A 22,109-nucleotide genomic window follows, 5' to 3' on the forward strand; every position below is an offset into this window, starting at 1 on the left:
GGCACTGGGCTAGGATTCAGCGGACCCAAGCCCTATTCTATCCTCTGCCCATAACCTTGGACAAATCACTGCACCTCTATTTCCCTCCTCAATTTATGTGGAGTAGAGACTGTCCACTTTGTGTCTGTACAGCACCTAGCATGGTAAAGCCTCAAATTCAGCCAAACCATTCGTTGCTAATGCAATGTAATGTTTAACAAAAACAGAGTGATCAGAGCAATTCCCTAATCTATTGAGAGTGACATGGAATATGAGTTTTAGGCCTCATCCTGTGGACCCACACACGGTAAAATGCATTTCTGGCAGGAACGGTTACTTTGCAATTTACAGGATTTTCTATTTCATAGCATAAAGGTACCAGTATGGCACTTGTCCGGGCAGTATTTGAGCCCCAGTGAATACTGCAGAAAGTGACAATATGCTGTAGGCAAAGAATGAACCGTGCTTCATGCTGTAATCTCTCAGGGGCCTGGAAAGGTCGTGCTATTTTGCAGAAGATTTCAATTTATTGAAATGTGGTTTCCACTAAGCACACAAGAGGGATTCTCCCTGTTCCCAGCAGGAGCTTCTGAATGCTGAGCTCCTTAGAAAATCTGCCTGGAAATATATAAAGCACTTAGCTTGCTGCTTTAGAATAATGATGAACTAACAGTCTATGAATGATAATCAGGGCCAGGACTGACAACTAACCAGCTGTGCTGTCTCTTTACTCACAAAGAAGGTAGAAGAGAATTTGATTCATTGCAGTTTATTTGCAACAGCAGATTTGAAAAGCACCCATTACAATACCCAGCCAGGAGGGATGCTCAGGCTGCGTATCTCAGGTACAGTAAGAAGGATAGGATGTGTTCATGCAGCACAGTAAGTAGGAGAGGATCCACTGATACACATTGAATAGGATTCCATCAGCACCCAGGAGAAAATTGCATTTAGCCAGGGAAGGAGCTGCGTCCATCCAACTTGGGAGATGCCTGGTTTCTCTAGGCTGATGGGGCAAAGCCAACTTTATTGTTACCCATATCAAAGGCAGAATAATATTCCTTGAGGAAAACATCACCCAGGATCCAGAGCGGTTGCCCATTCGGGGAAGGCAGGTAAGTGGCCTCAATCCCAACACTGCAATAGCCGTTTTCCTGTAAGGGAGATACCAGTGAAGAAATCTTTGGTGCTGGTGTGTGAATACCCTGCTGGCTGCTATCAAGGCTACACACAAAATACCCCTTAGAATCAGTGGCCCTTGAACGGAGCCTGATCAGGCCCCTATTTTAGAAATCTAACTTTTGGGATGCTGAGAGAAATGGGAGTCAGTCAGAGCTGCCATGTCACAGGGAAGTCTCTGCCCTTGCATGGAAACCCCAGCCCCTGCTGAAATCCTAACAGCATCATTGCGTTGCTGAGATACAACTTGGGTACGCTGTTCAAACAATACATACGTAGGAGATGTAGGCAGAAGGCGGCAGCGGGAACTGGGCTCCACCGATGGTGAAGGTGATGGTGGGCAAGCTCTGGACGCTGGTGCAGTTAACCACGTACTGTGGGAGGAAAAGACAAGAGGGATCACAGCTGCAGAAACCTGGAGGACAGACTTTGCCCCCGCCAGCACAGGCGAGCAAGCATTGCAAGGCCTTGACCCATCCCCTATAACAAAGGTGGGCACCACTTTGCAATGCTCTGCCCTCAGGTGGGCAGCAGCACACTCCCCCGCCTCACATGGGCAGTAGCCGTGTTGCACTCCCCAGGCGGGCTCCAGCTCTCACAGTGGGCCAACTCTTCTCCCAGAGTAAATCTCCATGCCTTTGCTAGTGCTACACTGAGTTACACCAGCTGGCAAAACCTGGCCCATTAAATTCAGCAGAGTTACTTTGGATCTGCATTGGTGTGAGAGACTTCATGATCCCCCCACAAAAAGATATAAAGCCAGGGAAACGATCTCTTCCTGTATAGTATCCCAGCATTAAGCTTCCAGCCATGAATCTCCTCCAGGAATCACTGTGTGATCCCACTTAGCCCAGTATTATCAGCCTTTTATGACTTATGTTGCTTGTATCAGGCCCTGCAAACTCCCTCCCAGCCATCCTCAATAGCTCAGCAAGGCACCAGCTGCACCTACACTGTCGGGGCCCTCCTGGGCACCCACGGCATCCAAGAAGTCTCCCATGAACTGCTGCGGGACAGCGATTTGGAGGGTCCCGGTGTCCACAATGGCCTGGCAGCCTTCACTGCACCAGCCAGTAGCACTCTGCCCAATAGCGAACCTGAGGAGCAAGCACAAGAGACCCCCCTCTGCAAAAACCGGCAGCAAGGAGAGCTGCCCTGGGTGCTGGCTGAGCCAAGAACGCAAGGCTCCTGGTAGTCACCTGCAGATCAAAGCCCCGTGAGCTACACAGACAGGAACTGTTGCTCAGCAGAGCACATAAGCACGGGCTTAGCTCCTGGAGCGCAGCAAAGCCCATCTCTGTTCAGTACAGAATCAAAGGAAATTAGGGCTGGAAAGGACCTCAGGAGGTCATCTAGTCCAGGCATGAATCTTTAAGCATAGTCAGTTAAGGGATTGGGTGCTTCAAATTAAGTCCATGCTTAGGCCTCGTTTTACTAATGCTCTTATGACAGGAGCTTTTAAACCAAAACCCTGGGTCCAACCCCTTTTGAGCCAAAGTTTGCCCCTGGATCAAGTCCAGAGCTCGTGTAGGCAGCAGTCACTTCATTCTTAGGACATAGCACAGCCTATCCATTCCTTGGTTCGGTCTCTCCCCAGAGAGCTTGAGCTGGCACAGGGCAGCTGACTGCAGATGAAGAGTCTCCCTATACACAACAGGGCGGAAAAGACTCGTGCCGGGCAGTTGCCTAATGAAAGGTGCCACCAAGACTTACTCTTCAATGCCGATCTGCCAGTACTCCTCCTGGGTCACGGGCGTCCATGTAATCTGCCCAGTGAAGAGCTGAGTGTCAATGCCTCCAAGGATGAGTTCCCCACCATAACTATAGGTTGGTTGGCTGGCAACACACAGGGGGAAGAACATCAGAAAGAGATCGGTTACTGAGCAGGTATATTGCTGGAAAGCGAAGGGTGAAAAATGTGTCTAGATGATAAAGAGATACAGCTGGAGAATGAGACCTTACCGTGAGAAATAGAAACTGAAGATGGGCTCAGTCAGCTGGCCCTGCTGCACCATGTTCTGCATAACTGTGAGTCCACTTCCTTCAGCCAGGGACGGATAGGCCATGCCAAGAATCCCATCAAAATTAGAGTAGTAGAAGGGCTCGGTGGGCTCATTCGTGCTCAGACCAAGTTCCTGCTTTGTGACCACAATGTCCTGGACCTGGAGGGGAAGGAAACATTTGCTCTGACCTAAAATTTGGCATAAGGAAATCAAAAGGCTGTGGCAGTGTGAAGGAGAAGCAGTGCTCATATGTAGATAAAAGGTGATCTAGTGCTTGCATAAGCAATTCATAGAATCATATTATCATAGAAAATGAGGGTGGAAAGGACCTTAGGAGCTCATCTAGTCCAACCCCCTGCTCCAAGCAGGCCCAGTCCCAACTAGATCATCCCAAGCCGAGGCTTTGTCGAGCCAGGTCTTAAACACCTCCAAGGCTGGAGGTCCCACCACCTCTCTGGGTAACCTGTTCCAGTGTTTTACTGCCCTCCAAGTGAGGAAATTCTTCCTAACATCAAACCTAAATTCCCCTTGCTGCCACTGGAGCCCATTGCTCCCTGTTCTGTCATCTGCCACCGCTGAGAACAGTCCAGCGCCATCCTCTTTCAAACCACCCTGCAGGGAATTGAAGGCTGCTATCAAATCCCTCCTCAATCTTCTCTTTTCCAGACTAAATAAGCCCAGTTCCCCCATTTTCTCCTCAGAAGTCATGTGTCCCAGACCCCTAAACACTTGTGTTGTCCTCTGCTGGACTCTCTCCAACTTGTCCACATCCTTTCTGTAGTGGAGGGACCAAAACTGCACACAGGACTCCAGATGTGGTCTCCCCAGTGCCGAATAGAGGGGAAGAATCACTGCCCTCAGTCTGCCGGCAACACGCCTACAATGCACCCCAGTCTGCTCTTAGCCTTCTTCACATCAAGGGCATGCTGTAGATGGATATTCAGCTTACTGTACACACTTGAACATAGTTGGTTCAGTGATGGAAGTATGTTGAAATCAGGACATCTCAATCAGGAAGAAAAAAGATCAAGGCCTTCATGTTGATGAGCACCACAAAAGTGAGATATACTGCCAAGCAAGGTGTGAGTAGGAATGGTAAGACTAACTAATAATTTGACAGATTGCCCTAGGCTCTGGTCAGCCTTGGTTTTGTGTACATGAAATGATTGTGCTTTTTTAACAAAGTATTGATTTAGTTAAACCAGGGTAAACCTCATTATGAGCACTTATATTTCAGTTTGGAGTGGCTCTCTTTCTGTTTAGCTTAACCCGATTAACCAGATCAACCTATACTGTTCAAAATAAAACCTTCTAAGCCAAAATAAAAATGTCCATAGACAGGGGTTTGCACTGGTTTAACTAAATCAGATTCGCTTCACACCATCATTTCCCTGTGCAAGTTTTTCACGTACAAAATCACTTTTTATGCCCTGCAGTGACAACAGCTAATCAGAAACGTAACACTCACAGATAAAGCGCCAAGTGGTAAAAAACAGGGATGAACTGAACACCAGATACATGTCTCTAAGCCCTACACTAGAGGGATGTGTCACAAATCCCACCTGCAAACTTCAGGAAGATGCAGGCTAGACAAGAAGTTACTAACAGGGGTCCAACCCCACTATACTCAGATGAGTCCAAAGAGACAGCACAAATGACAATGCAGGATCACATGGTGGCAACTTCACTTACTGACACTGTGTCATAACCCATCATCACAGTCAGGTCACCGCTCCCATAATCGAAAGTGTAAGTCTGTCCGTTGCTGGAAAAGGTGGATGACTGGCTCGGGTCAAACCTTGCATGATTGGCTGAAGAAGAAAGATGAAGACACTGTGGTCACACTCTTGTGCTATGATTTGAACCAGGCCTCCCTGTATGGACCTTGCCAACAATTCCCCCAAAGCTGACCTCCTGGCTTGAAAGAAGAGGTAGGAGATGTCGTGCAGGAGCATTGCATGACAGGGCAGAGCACTGACACCAATGCAGACACCCAAAACACCATATTTGCACACCCACCTTCTCCATCTATGATATGCCTGTTGCTCCCATCACCACAGCAAGCACTTTGGACCAGATCATCAGAGGGTCTAAGCTAGTATCTGCACAGCAGTCCAAGAGCTGTGTCAAGTCACACCAGCTGAATGCTTGGAGCATAGTTTTACCATTCAGAATGTGGGGTCTCTACAACGACATGTCTTTAAGTATATAGGGTGGCCATCTGGGACAATTTGAAATGTCAAGTATATATGGGACAGGGCCCCGCCACACCCCTGCCTTTCAAGTCAGTGGGGCGGCTGCAGGCAGAAGCAGGGGTGGGACAGCATGCTGCAGCTGGTATTACTATTCAGACAGCTAAAGGAGCTTGTGACCTATTGTTCTTTGCTTCAACAGGTGCTAACAAGCCTCCCCTCTTTTTAATGTTAATTCCACTGACTTACTTTAGGGCAAATTTGCTGTCTTCTAAGTCTTCCTATTTCACAGCTCATACTGCTCTGCCTCCCCACCCAGGATGCTTGTTTTAATTGTCACCAGTCAGCCAGGACTGGCCTCCAAAATCCAGGACTGTCCTGGCCAAACTGGGACATAGGCTCATCCTAAGCAGACATGGCAGTGTGGTACACTACAGTGACTCTAGTCACAGGTCTAGAAATTTTAACTCCAGCGCTGGAGAATTCGCTCCGCCTAATCAGAGCTTTACTATGCATCTGAAGAGCAATGTGACCAGGTCACACATCTACTAAACACTCAGCAATTGAGCAATACTCACAACAGGCCTCTGTCTGGCAGTAGGTAGACGGCACCCACAGGTTGGAAGAACCGCTGTCGAAGAGAACCAGGAAGGTCTGGGGTGGAGTCCCGATACTGATCTCTCCAAAGTAGTAGGCCTGCAGGAGAGAGTCAGTGCATGCAAAGGTCGATTCCAATGTGCTGTTAACCACTTGTCAATAATAATGTCCATATAACAATTTCCAATATCAGCACCACCTCTTTGGAGATGCAATTGAGCCTCACAAACCAGGAAGGAACCTGCGTCCCATTGCACTTGTTTCATGCAGGGCATCTGACACTCAAACAGTGCTAGGATCCCCCCTTTCAGGCTGCATTTGATAAGAACGCCTGCGAAAACAAAACTTTCAGCTACTTCAGAATTAAAAAAACCAACCAGCTGTTAGTCAAGGCCACCACAAGTAAGCTAGGGAGCAAGAACCGATAGCTGCATTTTGGCAAGTGCTAGCAGTAATTTAATGTAACAGTTATAGTAACTTTTGATAAAAATAATTGGATCTTATGCAGTCGGCTAGAATGCTGTTGAAATACCAGAGTGTTTTTGTTAACTGAATGGGGCAAGATGGACGTGCATGTCATGTTTAGCTGAGATAAATGTGTGTAAGAAGAGAGAAGGGGAAATTTAGAATGATTCTGGGACACGCCAGAGTTGACAGACCAAAGGATCCATGAACGTCTGACCTCCTAGTACAGGGGCGGGCAATTATTTCGGGTGGAAGGCCGCTTACTGAGTTTTGGCAAGCCATCGAGGGCTGCATGACAGGATAAATATTAATTCTCTAAATTTTTTAGGGGCCTCACGGGCTGGATAGAATGGCCTGGCGGGCCGCATTTTGCCCACCCCTGTCCTAGTAGGTGGTGCAACACTGTACTTCATTTACTGTATTCCACAGCCTGAGGATTTATTGCTTGACTCTTACACTTATATTTCTGGTTTCCAATAAACGGTTGGCCTCTGAACAGATGAGAGGTCGTAACAGGAAAAACAGGTCACCCAACAATTCAGCGGTGGAGCCGAGAACAGACCGCTGAGTCCTAGAGCTCTTCAAGGTCTTCCTTGGAGGAGGAACATGAAGCCACCCAGAGAACATAAAGACTTTGGTGAATAAGTTGGGGGGGGGGGATAAAAATCAGTAAAACCTCCAATCCACTTTATCAAAAAGAAATAAAACTTGTTTGCCTGGTACCTTCCTTTCGATTCTTCCAAAGCAACCTGCCTTCAAAGCACCGCTTGCCAACTACTCCAAGGAGATACAGATTTCCAAGAATGGTGAAAAAGAATCATGACTTCTTCCTTTTGACTTGTGACCATCAAGAAAAAGGAAGGAAGGAGTCATGGGACTTCTCTTACAAGTCAATAGATTGGTGTGGTAGGTGGTAGACAGACAGCGAGAAGGCGGTTTTAATACTCACGTCCAAGTAATTGGTGATTGGTTCATGAGCAACATTGTATTCATTGAAGTGATACTTCCTGCCTAGATCAACTTTGTGGTGCTTCAAAAAATGCTCCAACGTCCCCTTCTCCTTCATGATCTCTCGTGCCGACTTGCCTTTTCTCAGAGGGATTCTGCATGGGATGAAGGGAAGAGCTCCAGAAATCAATTGGAAACCACATCGTTCGATATGTCAGGCCACCTCTTGTCAGGGGCCTTTTACTGCTCGGGGTGTTTCCACCCACAGCACTGAAGCACATGCACATGTTTCGAAAACTCCTGGTGTTAGTAGGATTTTTAAGGCCCCTAAGGACATGGCAGAGCTGAATACAGTAGTGCTACTGTCTGTATCACCTGGCTAAGTACCTCTATGCATTGATCATGCCACACGTGCACTGAGATACTCACCTCACCAGCCCCTCCGAGAGCTGGAGGCAAACCAGGGCCAGGACGAGCCACTTCATGGTGCACGGCTTCTCCACTAACCAGCTCCTGTACAGAACGTGTTGGTCACCACTGCAAGGCTGGGCTGAAGTCTCTAATCTGGACTCCCTAATTTTATACCCAGGAACTGCCACTCCCTTTACCCATTATCTGCTGATGCCCAGTTTCACTTATCGCCATGCTCAGCCAACGTCAATATTTTCCTTATACCTTATTTCCCCGAGGAGCGCCAGGAGTTCTTTCTTCTCCTTTGTTGCGAACTGAGGTTATTGAACAATTAGCACTTTTGATAGTAAAATCCCATTACTAAGATCTGACAAGAAGCAAATTTGTGCTCAGAACAAAGGGAGCTGTTATCAAAATGTCAGTGCACTGACGTGTTATCTGTTACCTCCTAAATTGGCTAGGTCTTTTCCAAGCAAAGGAATAGTTGCTCTTATAATGCATGGAAATTAAATGATACCGTTATCCTTCTTTAAACCCAAGCTGTTAACCAGACTTTTGTCATCTAGCAGGGTCATTTCAATTCAAGGAGAAACAAATGTGATGAAGTGTTTCTGCGATGCAACCGTGTTCATTTTCAAGGAATCAAAAAAGCAGAAGAGAGATTTTTCTGCTCACAGTTCCCAGCACCACTGTATCAAGACTTAACCAGAAAGGCTCTTTAGCTACAAACAGGCATCCCATTTGTCCTGGAATAAGCAATTCTATCCCATGAAAAAGTGCAATCATTCACACATCTATATCCATTGTCCTGGGGTACATTTGTAGAAGGTTCAGGGTGTTGCAATTAAAATGGGATACTTAGTGCTTAAAGAGGATGGACACGACACTTCCATCGATATTAAGCAGAAAGGCTTTATTAATTAGACAAGGAGCTTAATAGGAAAATGACAGGTACTCTATTGCAATAAACAAATAAAGCAAGCTATAATCAAGCCCAGTGTATCGCTAGCACCTCAGATCATGAGCTGTGGGGCACTGTCTAGGTCATGGTTACAGAGGGCAGATCCCAAAGTATTCGTTAGCCAACCTAGACCGGTGAGGAATGTGGTAACAGGGAGAGGCAATCACTTCGAAAGGGGAACCTATTCATAATTGATCTCGGGTTGTTAGACACGGGATGTATTCAATACTAGAAGCCGGAGGTGGGATTAACTGTATTGTTGTATTTCGGGTGGTCCCAACCACGAGCTTGCATTCTTGTGCAAAAGGCACTGTTATTATGATTTAGTTATTTGAATTTTGCACGTAGGTCTGGACAAGCTCTGTGTCCAGCACAGGGGATCAGAAGTACTAACATTTAATCTCGCAACATCACAAAGTGAGTCGGAACGATTATCCCGGGATTGCATTATCAAATCAATAGCAGAAAAGTGGCAGTGCCTTCAGCCACTCACTAAACCCCGATTAGACGGGTGATGTCCGTACACACCAATCCTAGGATATTTCTGTTCCAGGATAAACAAAGGTGCAGCTCGTCCAGACAAATGCAACATCTGTTTCTAGCCTTCTTGGATCTGTCTCTCAGTCATAGGCCCAATACTTGTTGTGACATGCTGGCTTTCAAGTCCATTTCTGTACCTATTTTGTGGTGTTTCTTGCTGCTTCCTCTGCACACACGCAGACTCCCATTCCAGTTCATCCCCCTCTCTCAACTTACCAGACTATAATGGAGTACGTCAGAGACTGCGCAGCTCACTCCTACCCCAGCCTTGCACTTGGCTTTGTTTTCAGCTGAGTTACCATTATGCTTTCTGGAGAAAAATGCCATTTATATTGAAAAGCCACCAAAATAAAAGTTGCTGCAGGATGTTTTCTACTCGCTCTTCTCTGGGCCAAGTCAGAAACTGTCCTCCTCATTCAAAAGTCAGGGGCTGGACCTGGTGATCTCGTGAGGTCCCTTCCAGCCCCTAACATCAGTGAATCTATAAAAGGTCTTTGCTTTAGTAGGAAGAAAACCATCTTCTTAGCTCATCATAACTCAAGTGGGGAAAACTATCGAGACAATGCTGTCATACATTTAATGGGCATGAACAGGTTGAGGTAAACCTTAGGATCCCCCCATAGTTTTTATCTCAACCTGCACACACGACAACTACAAACTGCCTCGTCTTCGCTAGGACTTTACCTTGTGAGCAACTGAATGCAAGGTATGAGCACACCGTCTCTTCTAGTGTCAGCGCACAGAAACAGCCAGAACTGGGTTAACTAGGATGACCTTTAACACAACCGTGATTGTATGTAGACAAGAACAAGTCATCGCACCAGGTGGCTGGGTTGATCCCTCACCCCGTTATTCCAGCAAGGCTATTAAATAAGCTGAACCCTGCCTACACCAAATGACAAGTCATGTTTCATATCTTGTTAACCTAACTCTTCAAGGATGGTCTGAGGTAGATATTCTAATAGTATCCCTTGGACTGGTTTGGGAGGTCTCTTCTGGATGTCCCCGTCTTCTCTTGTAGTGGCCACCAGAACATCACCAATTCAGTAATGTCCATTTGGAATTGGGCGTAGTCTATCTGGATGTAGGTAGCAAACAGTTATTTCAAATGCAATTGTGTCCTTGCAGCTTAAGTACATTTGATGCCGTGTAGTAAGCAAAGACACAACATGACAGGGCATGGAAATGTTGGAATAGTGTGACTGCAGTATAACCTACGAAAAAAGTGAAAATAAAACTGTTGCCTGAGACACCGGGCCTGGGAAAAAAAGGAATGAGAATGCCTGGTGTCTTGGAGAAAAGGGATTTATTTGGGCAGAGGACTGGGACAGCTGTGTTGGGAGACTGAACAGTATATAACAGCCAAGGTACAGAACCAGAAAAACCAGGCTGCAAGGGACCTGAGGAGGTTCATCTACCCAGCCCCCTCTCTCAAGGCAGGATCATCTTCATCTAAAATATCTCAGCCTCTGCCCTGAGGATATTTGCCCGTTCTCACCAGCCTTTGTGAAAAGCACTTGCATTTCAGCCATGGCCTGAGGAGTTAATGGGGCCTATCAGGGATAGCATCTACCCAGCTGGAAAACAAACTCTTCCCTATCACTTCAAACCCACCACATTAAAAGTACTTTACTGGGTAGGTGAGCTAAAAGGAGGACAAATTAGCCCATGTGAAGCTCCTGGCTGCTGCAGCTAGACTGCTTTTGGTGCACACACTAGCTTGTTTAAAGAGAGGTCAAGGTATCTCTATGTGATGCCATGGTCTGCAGTGCAGGCACACCCGATCTGAAGGCCCTTCTTGCCCTTTGCTAAGGTCAAAGAGAGGTTCAAGGACACTTCCCTGCACTGAAAATCTGAAGCCAAATGGTAGCCTTACACCCGAAGCCTCCAGGGATCCATCAGAAATTCAGCGACGTTAGACCATCTCGGCCAAAATTTCTGATTTTCCCAGCTAGCAAATTCCAAGGACACCAGCCTCCGTTTCACAGGGGGTTAAGGAGCGGCACGCAGAGGGGAAACACCTGGCCTGAGTTCACACAGGGATTCAAGTGCTGGGGTTAGAGCAAGAGCTTGAGAGTCACAAGACACTACCTACTTTCTCTCAGCCACCAGAGCTTTGTAAGGGACCAGCTTTCTGCTGAAACCTCCAAACCTCATTCTCCATTTAAGGGTGCTTTGAGACCTACAGGCAAGAAGCGCGGCATATTATCAGACCCTGGCAAGGGGTGGGAAGGGAAGTTGGCCAGTTAGCAAGTACAGCCTGTAATCTGAGCACAGTTGAGGCACTGTCTTCTATACACAATGCCCCATTTAAAACAATCTGTATTTAAAACAAAATCCCTGTGGCTGGGTTAGCTGTTAATTCGCCGTGGCTCAGTACTGCCGATTGGGAGAAACTCCTCGTTTCCTCCTAACCTATGATACCAGGCACATTTAACAGGGTAACCTACTTGACACTGAAAAAACAGATCGAACTCCAGTTGCATCATGTTATTTTTATGCCTTTTTATTTATTTGCAGTCACCTTTGGAAGAGAGCCCGGAATTTCATACCACTAATTGTACAAGAGAGAGACGCTTTAAAAAAAAAAAAAAGGTCAGCAGAGTTCAGTGGAGAGAGATGCTCAAGACGTGGCAGAGAGGCAGTCGGGACCACTATGTCACAGCACGGAGGGTCAGCGGAGAGGCGGGAAGCAGTGTGGCATCGCACAGAAGAGGGTGGGTTTCATTCATGCTGCAGGAGCGAAGCCCACCTGGTTGTTGCCCATGTCATAAACAGAGTAGTAAGACCTGAGGAAGACGTCACCAAGGATCCACAGGGGCTGCCCATTCTGGGATGGCAGGTAAGTGGGCCCAATGCCAACCACGCAGCTACCATCTGTGCTCTGTTAGGAGGAAATAATGCCAAGTTAATGCACTTCAGGGCAGTAGCGCCGATAAGAGCCCAAACTATCCAGCACTCCCGTACCAAAATAGCAGCATGCCTCAACCCACAAAGTTGAGGCACTGTGGGCGACAGCGCAATGAGAAATGCATACCTGGATGACGTAGGCAGAGGGAGGCTGGTTCCACCGATGACAAAGGAGATGGTTGGCAGGCTATCAATGCTGTCACAGCTAACAACGTACTGTGGAAGGAAAGAGCCAGAGCAGATTAACACACGGGACCACCCATCTCCGGCAAAGGTCTGCTCCTCAGAGAGGCAGCTCCCAGGAACTCATGAAAGCTCTGTAGGACCATTAGATGGAAACCCATGACTTGCGCTTCTATTGCACCGCTAGCCACAGGAAGGCAACCGATGCTTCACAAATGTTAATCCTGCCAGCACTCTGAAGGCCCAAAAACCTTTGGTGTAGTTCACGTACTCGTGGCTGGACAAACACAAAATGCTTAAATGCTTTGCCCATGGCCAATGCAGGAGTCAGTGACAGGGGCAGGAACAGCCCCCAGGAGCCCAGACTCCCAAATTATAAGTCTAGATCATGCTCCTCACTCTCTAGAGTCAAGAGAAGACCCAGGAGCACCTGTCTGCCAGTCCCCATCCTTACCCACTAGACCAGACTTCTTGGATAGCAGAAGCCTACTTATTAGCAATGTCCATCTCTTCCACTTTTAAGCATCGCCATGGGCTGCCATTCTTCCTACCTGGCCGTTGCTGTCTTCCTCAGCTCCAATAGACTCCAACAGGTTTGAGTAGACATCTCCAGGAGCAGTGAGGAGGGAAGTCCCAGTGTCCACAATGCCTTGGCAGCCACTGCTACACCAGCCAGTGGTCTGTCCACCGATGGAGAAACTAAGGAAACCAAATACAAGAGGTTTGTACATCCCCCCCATCTCTGCCACATGATGGATGGAAAACCTGAGGGACCTGCCTTGAGGACCCCAGGTTTGTGCTTTCATAGTACCTAGAGAATTCTTTAGGAAGTTTTGGGTCTCTAAGGCCACACAGACAGAACTCAGGAACCTCAGATCCCAGAGACTCAAACCCCATCACAGCATGAGTCCCAGTCAATGGGTATAATCCCACCGACTTCAGCAGGACACAGATCAGGGCCCAGCCTCCTAGAGAAGACAAATGTAAATCACCTTACCCTTCAAATCGCAATTTGCCAATAAGTCTCCTGGGTGACGGGAGTCCAGATAATCTGCCCAGTGTACAGGTTGGAGTCGACACCTCCGAAGACCAGCTCACCACCTTGAGAGCCGTCTTGCCTAATATAACAGGAGAGAAAGTGATTGGTTGTTTATGACAAGATCCTGAGTGCAAAACAAACTGCGTTCCAGAATGAGGTATGGAGCAAGAGTCCTCATGGTTCTTGCTCAAACATGCTCAGATGTCTAGATACCCATGTATTCACCTAGTGAGCCAGACACCCAGCCATACTCCTAACACCAGAACTCAAAGCGAGTTGCAATGGGTGTTTCAGTAAAGCCCCAGCACTCCTTGGAGAAAACAGATGATTTTGTGATACAAGCAGAGATGCTCCCAAGTTTTTGGGCATACTAAGCTATAACAGATCCCATCCAGGTGTGGATGCTTGGCCCCTGGCCTCCTGAGGAAATATTACGGTAAAGCCTAGGGTTTGCAGTCCATGAGCAGGGGGTGACATTGCTACCTGGCAGGACCTTTCTTGCTGGGAAGGCAGGAAGGGTGAATAACCTCATGGAGCTTCCCTTTTATTGACCAGTTCTGAATAGGAAAGGGTGTCAAACAGAATGGGAGCTTTGAAGGTGAAGGGAAGAGAAGACAAATGATGAGTCTCCCGACTCAGCCAGGGCCCTCCTGGAGGTCTGGGAGACCCCAGAGGCCCACACCACACCAAGAGAAACCAGAAGCAGTGCACAAGCAGTAAGGGAAGGGAAACGGTCTTCTCCGTACGAGCTCAGGTAGAAGCTGAAGAGTGGGGCATCGAGGAGGTTCTGTTGAATCAGGCCTTGCATCACGGTGGTGGCACCCCCAGAGGAGACGGCAGGGTAGGCCAGCCCCAGGATCCCATCAAACTGGGCATAGACAAAGTTGGTGCCAGGCTCCGTCTCGCTCAGGCCAAACTCCTGGTCTGAGATGGCAACGTTCTGGATCTGTGGGGCAACGGGAGGAAACAGCCATTACAACTAGACAGAGAGAGCAGACTGTCCAATCCACCCACACTCAGAAGGAGAGTTCAGTGTGCACTGAATCTAGCCCTCCAAATATCAGGGACCATTACCCCCATTTTACAGACGGGGAGACAGAGGCACAGACTGCAGAAGTGATTTGCCTGGAGGTTGCACAGCAGGTCAGAGGCAGGGTTAGGATTACAACCCAAACGCTCTCAGATGCCCTGCTACTTGAAAAAATAAAAGACAGATTGCAACCCATACTCATCAAGATGAAGAGAGGAACAGATGCCTCAGCTTTGGCACTCAACAGCATGTTGTTTCAACCGAGAATTTCCCAGTAGGTCTTGATAGCCAAAACTACGTATCCACCAGATCTCCAAGCCCTGGAAATATGAGGCATTTGACCACTGCATGACATAGACGTGTTACAGCATGCAGAGGTGGTTGGAGCCCCTTCTTCGAGGATTTGCTCAGTGCCCTGGCATATGATCTCTGCTCGGAGGCTGATATCTTCCAGCTAATGCTAAAGCGATAGTCACTCTGGCATCTCCCTGACCAACACTATTACTTACGGTGACGGTGTCATAGCCAAAGATTCCTGCGAGGCTGCCAGTCCCGTACTGCAGAGAGAAGCTCTGGTCCTGCGTGGAGTATGTGGAGGAGTTAGCAGGGTTGAACAGTGGGTGGTTGGCTGGGCAGAAGAAACGGAACAGTGTTAAGGTTTCAGCTTGCACAAATGATGGACTCAAGCTTGAACTGAATCTGGGGCCTGGCTCTCTAATCTCCTTTGGGAACATCTCCTAACAACATACTGTGCCTAGATGTAAAGTTTTCCAGCTGAAGTTCATAGAATCAGAGAAAATGAGGGTTGGAAGGGCCCTCAGGGAGTCGCATCTAGCCCAACCCCCTGCTTAAAGCAGGACCAGCCCCAACTACATCGTCCCAGCCAAGGCTTGGTCTCAAAAACCTCCAGAGATGGAGATTCCACCACCTCCCAGGGTATCTTGTTCCAGTGCTATACTATCCTCCTCGTGAGAAAGTTTTTCTTAATATCTAACCTAAACTTCCCTTGCAGCAACTTGAGACCATTGCTCCCGTTCTCAAGGCACCACACAGCGGGTCTCACAGCACCTCAGAGGTAGGGCTTATCGCAGCCATTTTACAGAACTGAGAAATTTTGGAGAACTCAGGTGCAGAAGGGGACACAACTCGCCTGAGGTAGCAGAGTCGTAACCCACACTCCTGCTCCTTAGCTGCTAGCCCTCCCTTTCCCACTGCCGTCTTTCGGGGTACGCAGCGGTTTGAAAACACAGCAGGTGCCTATGCAAACCACAGGGTCCTTATGGTGATGCAGATGTATTGGTGCACTGTTCTGTGGCCTCACAAAGAGGTTGAGAGCATTTGAACAAGACCCTGTAAAGTGCTGTCTGACAGATTCATATGTACCAATTATTATTAGCCGTGGGCTAGCCCCAAAGAGCCACAGGCTCAGGACTAAGCTGTACAAGGAGCTGTACACACAGCACAAAAGGATGGTCCCTACCCAAAATACTCACAATCTAAGTAAACTCTTCCCCCTTACCTATCAATTTGCAGTGACACTACACAACTCTCAGCACGCAGGGACTGGAAGGATGCGTATCTTCTTGATTAACCACCCAGCTTTGGGCCGGCTTAGTGATCGGGATGGGCGACTGTGGTACAGAACCTCCCTCCTTGGAGAGGGCATAATCCCCAGCCCTTTTTCTGGGGAGGTTACTCACTGCAGGCCTCGCTCTGGCAGTACACGGAAGGCACCCACAGGTTGGAAGAGCCCGTGTCGAAGAGAACCAGGAAGTTCTGGGGAGGGGTCCCAATGCTGATCTCACCATAGTAGGACATCTAGAGAAACAGAGATGTTCTTCTCATCCCCAGTCCCCCGCTTCCTACTGCTCCCCAGATGATAGTACAACTGAGAACACGGGAGATGTCTGCTGCATGGCAAAGCTCACTTCGCTCCAGTGCAGCAGCCAGAGGCCAGGTGGGGTCAGGGAGATGCTCTTCTTGCTCTTTTCCCATCCCTGCTCCTCTGCTCATGGGACTGTGTCCTTCCACCCCCTCCCATGGGCACCCTCCTTCCCGTCTCTCTGCTCCTCCTCCCCCTATTTTTGCAGCCAGGCAGATACTCACATCTATGTAGTTAGCCAGGGGTTCGGAAACAACAGCGAACTGATTGTAGTACTTGCTGGCTGGGTCATAATGGTGCGTCTTCAGGTAGTCCTTGAGCACGCCCTTGTCCCTCATCACCTCCCGCATGGACTTGAATCTTTTCAAGGGAACTCTGCACAGGATGGAGAGAAAGTGATGAAGTCCATGGGATGGCTCTCGCCTCCCTCTTTCACTCTTCCTATTCCCCCTCCCACTCCCTTTCTTTTCTCCACTTTACTCCCTTTCATATTCTTCAGCACTGAATTGTTTGGGCTGGGGGCGTCTGATCTTTTTTCCAATGGGCTATATGATCTAGCTGCTGGATGGTCCACCACACTGTGCTGAACAATTGCCCCTGAGCCCTGCTGACTTCCATGTAGCTGCAGCAGAGATGAATGTGACCCCATGTCTTTCATCTTCTGGGGTAGTTGAACGTGATCTCCTTGGAGTAGTGAGCGAGTAGCACAACAGAAAGCTAAAACTAGGAGAACTTTACTTGGGAATCAGTCAGTGCTTAATTTGAGAGCCAATCCTTCACTATTGTTTCTCTGAACTCAGGGAAAACGCTAAGCCATAGAAGAGCACGCTAGTCATCCTTCCTAAAAATACACTGGCATTTGAATAGGCACGTCTCACTGCTCAAAAGGGTGGAAGGCTTATAACGTGCAGGGGGATTAAATAAGTTGCTCAAGGCTGCAGAAACAGTCTGCCAGAGAGCCAAGGGCACAATCCAGGTCCCGGGTCCTGGCCCCCTTCCAAGCCAGCCCCCCACGACGTTCCTACCATTCCCTCCAGCCACCGTTGCAGAAACTGCTGCCAGGCAGCTGCGGTGTCATTCTGCACTCACCTCACCACCCCCTCAGAGAGGTGGAGACACACCAGGGCAAGAATCAGCCACTTCATGGTGCTCTTCTCTGGAAGCAGTTCCCAAAGGGTCCTCCGGTCACTGCAGTTCAGTCCTGGACACGGGGCTGAAATGGGACCTCTAGGATCCCTACCTATATACCCAAAAGGGCCTGTCGCCCTCTCTGCTCCCTCCACCCCTGCCCGGTTCACACATCCGCCGCTTATCACTGGATCAATAAAGCTCTGCATTCTGGCTTATCTCAAAACAGCTGCTTAATCAGAAGGGCAAATGCTATTTTATTTTTGAATGGCTAAAGGGACAAAATTGCATTGATAAGAAGAATCAAAATTCCTCCAAAAGACCAACAGCCCACCACCGTGTTTCTCTTTATCTTCCACTTATTTGGAGTTCGATAGGCCTATCGAAGGTTTTCCCCAAAGGTGAACGGAAGAAAAGTTTGATCACACGTGGCAGCTGGGTAAAAATAGAAAGAATAACATGTTTTGTAGTCACTTGTCTGATCTGCATTGTTTCCATTTCCAATTTCTGCCTGCAACACTGCAAGAGCTACATGCATCCAAGGTTACGCAACGTCCTAAAGGAACAAAACACGCTGGTTTGGGCTGAACATTGCAGGGAGAACTCAGCACCATAGGGGTGCTCTGTTCACTTTGGAAGGCACAAATATCCCCATAGCAGCCCTTTTAGTTAAACAAAGGGTGCAGTTTAGGGAAGGATTTTTATAACCCCAGGAGCCATATTGTGCCTGTGACCACATGCTTAGCTTGCACTTGCAACAGGTGTGCACAACCAATTCTTTTCACATAGACACAGTAAAACTTGCACTAGCAGGGCGAGGGAAGTGCCTATAATAAAGGAGGTGAAAATATCACATCCAAAAGGCCATCTGTTTAAAATGGTCATCTGAACCAAATTTCTTGGCATATTAGGAGGTGCAGAAATAACTTATAACCTCACTTTGCCCTGTAGTTACGCTAGGCAGGGGAAGTGGACCTGCAAAATTGCCGTTAAAAATCAGTTTATTCCAGGTCTCGCAAACACCAAAATGCCTTCGTTGTAGTCATGCAGTTATTGCTGGTACCTGGTGACATGACAAAACAGAGCTGCAATTCCATTTCTTAACACGTTTTAACCCAGAAGATCTCGGGCTGGCATCGTATTACCGATATGCACTACTCACCTCAACTCCATCTGACCATAGGGACTTTGTCAGAGAATTAATTACTTCTTAGCTGGACTTTGTGCACTGGCATCAGGGGAAGACAGTCCAAGTCACAAGCACTTGTCACTCACTGTTGGACCTACAAAAGAGGCTCCATTAGCAGCCTTGCTCACTACTTGCAGAGCGAAGCCCTTGGTGTACGGAACAGGTCGCTAAGGACAGGAACAGCAAAAGCTTTTGTGTCGTATCTACTTCAACTCCTTGCCCATAGCCTAAAAAGTGGCCATATCAACAACTAGCTCCTATCAAAATCCTTATACAATTCATCCAGCTATTTACCATCATTGTTCCAGCTAACCTAGACTGTTAGCAGTGTCCAAGGTGAGATTTCCAGATATAGAATTAGAAAAAATCAGGCTGGAGGTCACCTAGTCCTACCCCCTGCCCAAGGCAGGATCATCTACACCATCTCAACCAAGCAGGTGTCGTCTAATCTGCTTCTAAAAAAACTTCCAGTGATTCCAGGTAATCCTTTCTGGTATTTAACCAAACATATACTGAAAAAAAGTTCTTTCTAATATTCAAAATGTCCCTTTTTGTCATTTAAGCTCATTACTTCTTATTCTGTCCTCAGTAAGCCATTTTAATGTAATCCTCCTCCTCCTTACAGGGGCTGCAATTCCTTAGCTGATTATTGAGAACACCATGGAATCAATACCTCATTTGAGGGGGAAACCCTTTGTACTTTTAATCTGAATGTGAAGGGGTTTTCCATTTTCAGAGGCTTCCGTGCATCTTCCTGTTGCTGGTTAGGTCAAAGGGAGACTTGCATGCATCCTTGTGACCAACGGCAGCGGATGTCCCTGCCCTGCAAAAACATCCCACCGAAGATTCATGGATTCTAAGAGAAAAGGGGACAATTATGATCATCTCTTCTGAGCTTCCTTATAACACAGGATAGAAAACCATGCATCAAACTCAAACTTCAGGATCAAGCCATCAGTGTCCAATAGCATACCTGCCTCTAGCAGATAGCCACCATCTGTCTCAGTCTCTTTTAATCCTTTGCAACACTTTCATAGCATTTCAAACCAATAAAGCCTCACTGACTTATTTCCTTTACAACCTCTTCTACAGAAGAGTAAAGGCTTCAGCATCTCCTCATACGTAACTAAGGCCGTAGACTTCAGGGTGGTTTAGATGCACGTTCATCTTGGTATGTGGGAGGGAGAGGGAAGACCTTAAGTATGTCCTCCTCTGCCTCTCCACCCCCAAACTATCCCCCCTTAAGGTCCTGGCAGGTCCCAGTCTAGACACAAGCCACATGGCAGAAGCGGTCTTCTGGAATGTAATTATGAAGAAGGCGCGTATAATTCACTTGGTCCAGGGGAACGGCAGGAATGGGTCATCCTGTGGGCCTAAATTACAGAGGAACCAAAAGAACATTATAGAGGGAAGAGAAATTAGTTGAACCCCATCGCCTTCCCCACATACATACAGATCAAAATCAGGTTTGCAGCATTCGCCTCTCCTTCAAGCTTTGAAAGCACAGAGGGAAAGATGCAGGTGTCTGGTTGTATCGGTGGATGGGGCAAGAAGTATAACCATCACCACGCCGGTGCAGGGCTGTGGTCTGTCCAGTTTAGTACCCTGTAGGCACTGCCAGAAGTTAAGCTACTGGGAAATTATGATTTAACCTCCTAAAGGAGGGTTACTCCCGGTCCTTGGCAATTCCACCCTGAAGCATCAGGATTTATAGCTGTCAAGTATTCAAACCTCTGACACATATAGACCTTCTGCTCATCTATGTCCTTGTCTAACCCTTTGTGAAATCCAGCCAAAAAGTCCAGGTACAACAATCCTGCAAGGGCAAGGTGTCCCACAGGTTAATTATGTCCTAGGCAAAGAGTATTTCTTGTGTTTGTTCTGAAATATCAAACATTGATTTGCTGGTCTATTATAAGAGAGGGCACTGGAGTAGATAAGAATTTGCCCTCTTTGTAGCAAATTCACTATTTAAATCTACTTCTATCCCATCCCCTCCTACTCATCTCCAAAACAGGCTACCTCAGTTAACTCCTATGGAAATCCTTCCAGAAATCACCATTCTAGCAATGATCTTCCCCCCACCCCTTATACCTGGTATTTTTCTGAAAAAGGTAAAACTACCGGGATGAGGAGATATCCAACTTTCCTTTAAAATAATTTCTAACCTTTGTGTTTGCAGAGAAAAGCTGGAAAATATGAAGCAGGAAGGCTCAAAAACCAGAAGGCAAATAACAAGCACCCAGCTTTTATTAGGTTTCAAAAGTATTTTAAGTCGTTTCACGATCTGAGGCTGGAGAGGATTTCTGAACATTTGGAGGTGGCAGACCTCTGTGTGTTAACGGTAGATCTCCTTCAGACCATTTCACAGATGATAAGCTCAAACAAGCACTGTTTATAAGTAGCTGGAAGCCAAATACATCTAAGCGAGTAAGCACTTTCTTCATCACACCTTTTTCTCCATCTACTCCCACTGTTCCCTTCATGCTCCCTTCACTGGTGCCCATGCTGGTGGGGACAGTCTTCATGAACCAAGGACCTCCATGCTCTCTTCCCAGCTCCAACAACTGCTTTGCCTATGCTGCCTTTGCACCTCCTTATGTTTGAGCCAGATTTCCCAGGGAATACATGGCAGCTGTTTAACCGCTATTCAGCCTTAAGGTCTCACTCCAGATGCTCAACACAGTGAGACTAAGGGGGGTACAAAGGAGAGGTAACAGCAGTCAAATGGGCTGATCTCACATGGAAAATGCAAGGTCCCACTACTCAGAAGAGGCCCAGGACTGGAATAGTGAGAAGTGCTGCCAGCCAGGATTGAAATGCATTGGCATAACCCATTGCAGCGAGTCTAGACCTGCTACAGCAGAGTGTACCACAGCAGCACTTCTCAACCTGTGAGTCGTGACCCAAAAGTAGGGTGCAAGAATATATGAAAGGAGTGCGAACAAACTTTAAAAATAGATTCTCCTTTAAAAGAGAAAAACCTAGGAAACTGTGGCCTTCCCCTTGCAGGCTGGCAGAGATCCAGCCTGCAAGGGGCTGCTTGAGGTCCTCCATGCCCCAAACATACCCCTCTACCCCACACCCACCCCCTGCTCCACACACTGCGGGGGCTGGGGTCAGCAGGTCAGGAATGAGGGGCGCTGGGTTGGGACTGGCCATCACCGTTTACAAATGGGTCGTGGTGCAAAAAAAGGTTGAGAACCGCTGTGCTACAGGACATGACTGTGGTGTGCTTCCGGAGCTGTTGGCGAGGAGATCAGGACCAAAATAGGAAGAACTGTGCATGCCCCGACAGAAGCACAGCCACAAAGCTGACATCCAGGACAGATTGCAAGGGGTTGGGTAGAGGTGCACTAGCACAGCTATGTGGGGAGGCCAGGGCTAGATTTAGGGGCATGGGAAGGGTTGCATGAAAGAGCATGCCTGCAGGATTCCTACCAGAGCTCCTCCTTCCCGGCCTTAAACAGCCT

General features: G+C 47.7%; 2 protein-coding genes across 2 annotated transcripts; both read right to left on the reverse strand.

The window, feature by feature from the left end:
• Positions 1 to 738: 738 nt before the first annotated feature.
• Positions 739 to 7,924, reverse strand: LOC102562457 (pepsin B). The gene is made up of 9 exons (XM_019491494.2): positions 7,793 to 7,924; positions 7,365 to 7,518; positions 5,932 to 6,049; positions 4,854 to 4,972; positions 3,121 to 3,320; positions 2,872 to 2,994; positions 2,111 to 2,255; positions 1,434 to 1,532; positions 739 to 1,133 (listed from the first exon to the last, which is right to left on the reverse strand). The coding sequence occupies exons 1-9, from the start codon at positions 7,846 to 7,848 to the stop codon at positions 981 to 983; spliced, it is 1,167 nt and encodes a 388-aa protein (XP_019347039.1). The 5' UTR covers positions 7,849 to 7,924; the 3' UTR covers positions 739 to 980.
• A 3,836-nt stretch (positions 7,925 to 11,760) lies between these two features.
• On the reverse strand, positions 11,761 to 22,091 carry LOC106736665 (gastricsin). The gene is given in 9 exon segments (XM_059717574.1): positions 11,761 to 12,159; positions 12,297 to 12,401; positions 12,920 to 13,067; positions 13,361 to 13,486; positions 14,154 to 14,353; positions 14,947 to 15,065; positions 16,138 to 16,255; positions 16,544 to 16,694; positions 17,409 to 22,091. Coding segments are annotated over 9 exon segments (1,371 nt in total). The 5' UTR covers positions 17,657 to 22,091; the 3' UTR covers positions 11,761 to 12,003.
• Between the last annotated feature and the right edge of the window lie 18 nt (positions 22,092 to 22,109).

Source organism: Alligator mississippiensis, chromosome 14, assembly GCF_030867095.1.
Source record: "Alligator mississippiensis isolate rAllMis1 chromosome 14, rAllMis1, whole genome shotgun sequence".
In the NCBI taxonomy this organism is placed as follows: Eukaryota; Metazoa; Chordata; order Crocodylia; family Alligatoridae; genus Alligator; species Alligator mississippiensis.

Bases quoted from the DNA above. Each gene is read 5' to 3' on its own strand.
- LOC102562457 (XM_019491494.2), bottom strand. From the start codon at position 7,848: ATGAAGTGGCTCGTCCTGGCCCTGGTTTGCCTCCAGCTCTCGGAGGGG. The intron at 7,519-7,792 runs GTGAGTATCTCA...CATCCCATGCAG, and splicing joins CTCTCGGAGGGGCTGGTGAG to AATCCCTCTGAGAAAAGGCA. The intron at 2,995-3,120 runs GTAAGGTCTCAT...GTGTGTTGCCAG, and splicing joins TTCAGTTTCTATTTCTCACG to CCAACCAACCTATAGTTATG.